The sequence below is a fragment of the Camelina sativa genome, chromosome 3, assembly GCF_000633955.1.
Source record: "Camelina sativa cultivar DH55 chromosome 3, Cs, whole genome shotgun sequence".
Lineage (NCBI taxonomy): Eukaryota > Viridiplantae > Streptophyta > Magnoliopsida > Brassicales > Brassicaceae > Camelina > Camelina sativa.
Window position 1 is genome coordinate 12,967,825 of NC_025687.1, and position 5,237 is coordinate 12,973,061.

The 5,237-nt window shown below is 39.1% G+C and overlaps 1 protein-coding gene across 1 annotated transcript in view; it reads left to right on the plus strand.

Annotated features, from left to right (window-relative positions):
• Positions 687–5,237, plus strand: part of LOC104778914 (ABC transporter B family member 14-like) — a 5,105-nt gene continuing 554 nt past the window's right edge. Inside the window, exons 1-9 of the mRNA XM_010503324.2 lie at positions 687–1,021; positions 1,099–1,153; positions 1,253–1,428; positions 1,513–1,713; positions 1,923–2,182; positions 2,263–2,803; positions 2,886–3,669; positions 3,752–3,993; positions 4,069–5,235. Coding sequence (XP_010501626.2) covers positions 746–1,021; positions 1,099–1,153; positions 1,253–1,428; positions 1,513–1,713; positions 1,923–2,182; positions 2,263–2,803; positions 2,886–3,669; positions 3,752–3,993; positions 4,069–5,235 — 3,702 coding nt within the window. The 5' untranslated portion in view covers positions 687–745. The remainder of the gene's footprint in view (positions 1,022–1,098; positions 1,154–1,252; positions 1,429–1,512; positions 1,714–1,922; positions 2,183–2,262; positions 2,804–2,885; positions 3,670–3,751; positions 3,994–4,068; positions 5,236–5,237) is intronic.

The following is a 5,237-nucleotide window of genomic DNA, read 5'->3' on the forward strand; positions in this document are numbered from 1 at the left end:
GTCCGGAGTTGTCCTGCGGGTGATCCGAGTGTTCCAATGGTGTCCGGGTCTTGTGCGAGTGTTCCTGGTCGGATGTCCGATCCGGTGCTCACATCATCTGTGGTCCCTAAAATTGATGTTAACTCGTGGCCTACAACACTGTATAATAATATCTGTACATTTATGATTTATGCATGTATATACATTTTTCAGTGACTAAGTTTTCCACGTCAAAATTAGAAGAACCGATCGACGTATAGCTGATATATATATATATATATATATATATATATATATATTAGTGTCAATGTTTTAATACATTACCAAAAATCGATGTTCGAGGACTCGAGGTGATCACATGGAGCTGAACCATAAATGAAAGTACTCACAAAAGAAGCTTTGTTTTAAAAATACTCGTGAGTCAGAGTCGTTTAAAAAGAAACTTCAAACTTCAAACTATAAATATATTTTTATGTAGTATGAACTTCTTATGACTGCATAATAAATGTATACAGTTTCTAAAAAAGATACGACGAACCCCTTATGGTCCAGTTACGGCCGGGGCGGATCTGGCTTTTACTGAGTTGTCAAAAAATTAGTTAGAAAGATGGTGATATTAAATGAGCGAGGGAAGTGAACTTTCTTTATATTTCCCATGCATGTTACCCTATATTTTTTTGCCACATGCCAAACACCTCTAAATCCCTTCTCTGCTCATCTACGCTCTCAAGTTTCTCTCTGTTTCTAGTCACTGTGTTAAGTCGCAATGGATAACATAGAACCACCCTCTAATGGATATATTCAGGGTGAGACGGAAACAAAGATGGAGGAGAAGAAAAAAATGAAGAAGGAACCAGTTTCATTGATGGGTTTGTTTGGTGCAGCAGATCATGTTGATTGCTTTCTGATGTTCCTAGGCGGTTTAGGCACTTGTATTCATGGCGGTACGCTTCCACTCTTCTTCGTGTTCTTCGGTGGAATGCTAGATTCTCTTGGAAGTCTTTCTACAGATCCTAAAGCCATATCCTCCCGCGTTTCACAGGTTTCTTCAAAATTATTTAACCGCTAATATTCTTGATTTTTGCTTTAACACTTTTGTTGTTTGTTTTTTTTTTCCAGAATGCTCTGTACTTGGTCTACCTAGGATTGTTCAATTTGGTATCAGCATGGATCGGTACTTGTCTAGCTACGTTGATCTGGTTTTTTTGTAATAATATATAATGTTACTAAAAATAGTTTTTCATGTTTATAAATTGAAATGGTTTATTGGCAGGAGTTGCTTGTTGGATGCAAACAGGGGAAAGACAAACTGCACGATTGCGTATAAATTATCTCAAATCAATCTTAGCAAAAGATATTACCTTCTTCGATACAGAAACTAGAGATTCAAACTTCATTTTCCACATCTCAAGCGACGCAATCTTGGTTCAAGATGCAATTGGCGATAAAGTAACCCTTTTTGATTAATTATAAGGACGAAACAAAAACTTTGTAACTTGATGAAATGTTTTCTTGTTTTTTTTTTTTTTTCAGATTGGCCATGTTTTGCGGTACTTGTGTCAGTTCATTGCGGGATTTGTCATAGGTTTTTTGTCGGTATGGCAATTAACGTTGCTCACATTAGGAGTGGTTCCATTGATAGCAGTTGCAGGAGGAGGCTACGCTATAGTCATGTCTACAATTTCAGAGAAGAGTGAAGCTGCTTATGCTGATGCAGGAAAAGTTGCGGAAGAGGTTTGTTTTAAAAACTAATATATGCGTTTACGTGTGAAGGAAGTTTTCACATAAAAAATGACATTTTAAAAAGGGAACCATAATAACATTCCAGTTTTTTCACAAAAAGTGTTTGTGACATGCTAAAAAATGGGAAATCAAAGGAAACATAATCAAATATCAGGATCGTTTTTTTATTCGGTTCTTAACATAATTCTATGGATCATCAGGTAATGTCACAGGTGAGAACAGTGTATGCATTTGTAGGAGAAGAGAAAGCTGTAAAAACTTACGCAAGTTCTCTCAAGAAAGCTTTAAAACTCAGTAAAAGGAGCGGTCTTGCTAAAGGTTTAGGAGTTGGATTAACATATAGTCTCTTGTTCTTTGCTTGGGCATTTCTTTTTTGGTATGCAAGTCTTCTTGTACGCCACGACAAAACAAGCGGAGCAAAAGCCTTCACAACGATCCTCAATGTCATTTACAGTGGATTGTAAGTCCAAAACATCCTAGAGTTTTTTTCTTGATATATCATCAGCTTGCATCATACACATCATTTTCTTACAATTGCAGCGCCTTAGGTCAAGCCGTGCCTAGCTTATCCGCAATTACCAAAGGCAGAGTTGCTGCTGCAAATATTTTTAGAATGATAGGAAACAACAATATTGAAAGTTCTGAAAGATTAGACAATGGGACAACATTGGAAAATGTAGCTGGGGAAATTGAGTTTCATCGAGTATCTTTTGCATACCCTTCTAGACCAAACATGGTTTTTGATAATCTTAGTTTCACAATATGTTCATGCAAGACTTTTGCATTTGTCGGTCCAAGTGGTTCAGGGAAAAGCACAATCATATCAATGGTGCAACGGTTCTATGAACCTAACTCAGGGGAGATTCTATTGGATGGAAATGACATCAAGAGCATGAAGCTTAAATGGTTGAGAGAACAGATGGGATTAGTGAGTCAAGAACCAGCATTATTCGCCACAACCATAGCTTCCAACATTCTTCTCGGTAAAGGGAATGCAAGTATGGTTCAGATCGAAGAAGCTGCTAAAGCAGCCAACGCAGATTCTTTCATTAAATCATTACCTAATGGTTACAATACTCAGGTAAATTAAATTATCTAATTTTCACAATCATATCTTCTCATATTTCTTCTTTATTTAATTACTGGCTAAACCATTCACATAGGTTGGAGAAGGAGGGACTCAACTCTCGGGAGGACAAAAACAGAGGATTGCAATTGCTCGAGCAGTTCTAAGAAATCCAAAGATATTACTTTTAGATGAAGCAACAAGCGCTCTTGATGTCGAATCAGAGAAGATTGTTCAGCAAGCACTTGATAATGTCATGGAAAAAAGAACTACAATCGTCGTTGCACATAGATTATCCACCATTCGAAATGCTGACAAGATTCTTGTATTGAGAGATGGTCACGTAATGGAAATCGGAAGCCACTCAGAACTGATATCAAGAGGAGGACATTATGCGACTCTTGTGAAATGTCAAGACACAGAACCTCAAGAAAACTTGAGATCAGTCATGTCTGAATCTTGTAGATCTCAAGCTGGATCTTTTAGTTCAAGAGGAGTTTTTAGCTCAAGAAGGACTTCTAGCTTTAGGGAAGACCATGAGAAGACTGATAAAAATTCAAATGATGGAGATATAAGTTCGTCTTCAGTGATATGGGAACTTATAAAGCTGAATGCTCCAGAATGGCTTTATGCATTACTTGGCTCAATTGGTGCAGTTTTGGCTGGATCACTACCAGCATTGTTCTCAATGGGGATTGCTTATGTGTTAACCACGTTTTATTCACCTTTTCCTAGTCTGATCAAGCGCGAAGTCGAAAAGGTAATTATTATCTTCGTTGGAACTGGAATAGTAACAACTCCTATATATCTCCTCCAGCATTACTTCTATACACTTATGGGAGAGCGTCTTACTTCTCGGGTGCGCCTATCCTTATTCTCAGGTGAACAAAATTTTTTTAAACATCTTTGTTTTTAGATCGATTTGAATACGAATGTTTATATATCTTTCTACAATAATTTCAGCAATTATTTTGAATGAGATTGGGTGGTTTGATCTGGATGAGAACAACACTGGCTCACTCACCTCAATATTATCTGCTGATGCAACCTTGGTGAGGAGTGCTATAGCGGATCGCCTCTCGACAATAGTCCAGAACATATCTCTTACAGTCACAGCCTTAGCACTTGCCTTTTTCTATAGTTGGCGTGTTGCAGCCGTAGTAACTGCTTGTTTCCCTCTTCTCATTGCCGCTTCACTTACCGAGGTAGCTCAAAACCCAGATCTCTCAACCATATTTTGAATTTTGAAACCGAATAAGCTTGAACGATATATTTTACAGCAATTATTTCTAAAAGGCTTTGGAGGAGATTACACAAGGGCTTACTCTAGGGCAACTTCATTGGCGCGTGAAGCGATTGTGAATATAAGAACTGTAGCTGCGTTTGGTGCTGAAAAGCAAATCTCAGAACAGTTTACTTGTGAGCTAAGTAAACCCACCAAGAATGCCTTACTCAAAGGTCATATCTCTGGATTTGGATACGGTTTATCTCAGTGTCTCGCCTACTGTTCCTACGCACTTGGTCTCTGGTACATCTCAGTGTTAATTCAGCGGAAGGAGACAAAATTTGAGGATAGTATCAAATCTTTCATGGTATTGCTCGTCACAGCTTACTCGGTAGCAGAGACGCTAGCGTTAACCCCAGATATCGTGAAGGGAACTCAAGCACTAGGTTCTGTTTTTAGGGTACTACATAGAGAGAGTGAAATACCCCCGGACCAGCCTAACTCAAGATTGGTCACTCAGGTCAAAGGAGATATAGAGTTTAGAAACGTAAGCTTTGCGTATCCAACGAGACCTGAAATCGCCATTTTTCAAAATCTAAATCTTTGGGTTTCAGCCGGGAAGAGTCTTGCGGTCGTCGGAGCTAGTGGTTCAGGAAAAAGTACAGTGGTCGGACTGATCATGAGATTCTACGATACGACCAGCGGAAAACTTTGTATCGATGGGCAAGATATAAAAACTATAAACCTACGTAGCTTGCGCAAGAAGATAGCATTAGTTCAACAAGAACCGGCTCTGTTTTCAACAACCATACACGAAAACATCAAGTATGGGAACGAGAACGCATCAGAGGCAGAGATCATTGAAGCCGCAAAAGCCTCGAATGCGCACGAGTTCATAATCAAGATGGAAAAAGGATACAAGACGCATGTGGGGGATAAGGGAGTGCAGTTATCAGGTGGTCAGAAACAAAGAGTGGCTATTGCGAGGGCAGTTTTGAAGGATCCTTCAGTGCTTCTCCTTGATGAGGCAACGAGTGCTTTGGACACGAGCTCAGAGAAACTGGTCCAAGAGGCACTAGACAAGCTGATGAAGGGACGAACAACAGTGTTAGTGGCTCACAGGCTCTCAACTATAAGAAAAGCAGACATGATTGTTGTGTTGCATAAGGGAAGAGTTGTGGAGAAAGGAAGTCATAGAGAGCTTGTTTCCAAATCTGATGGGGT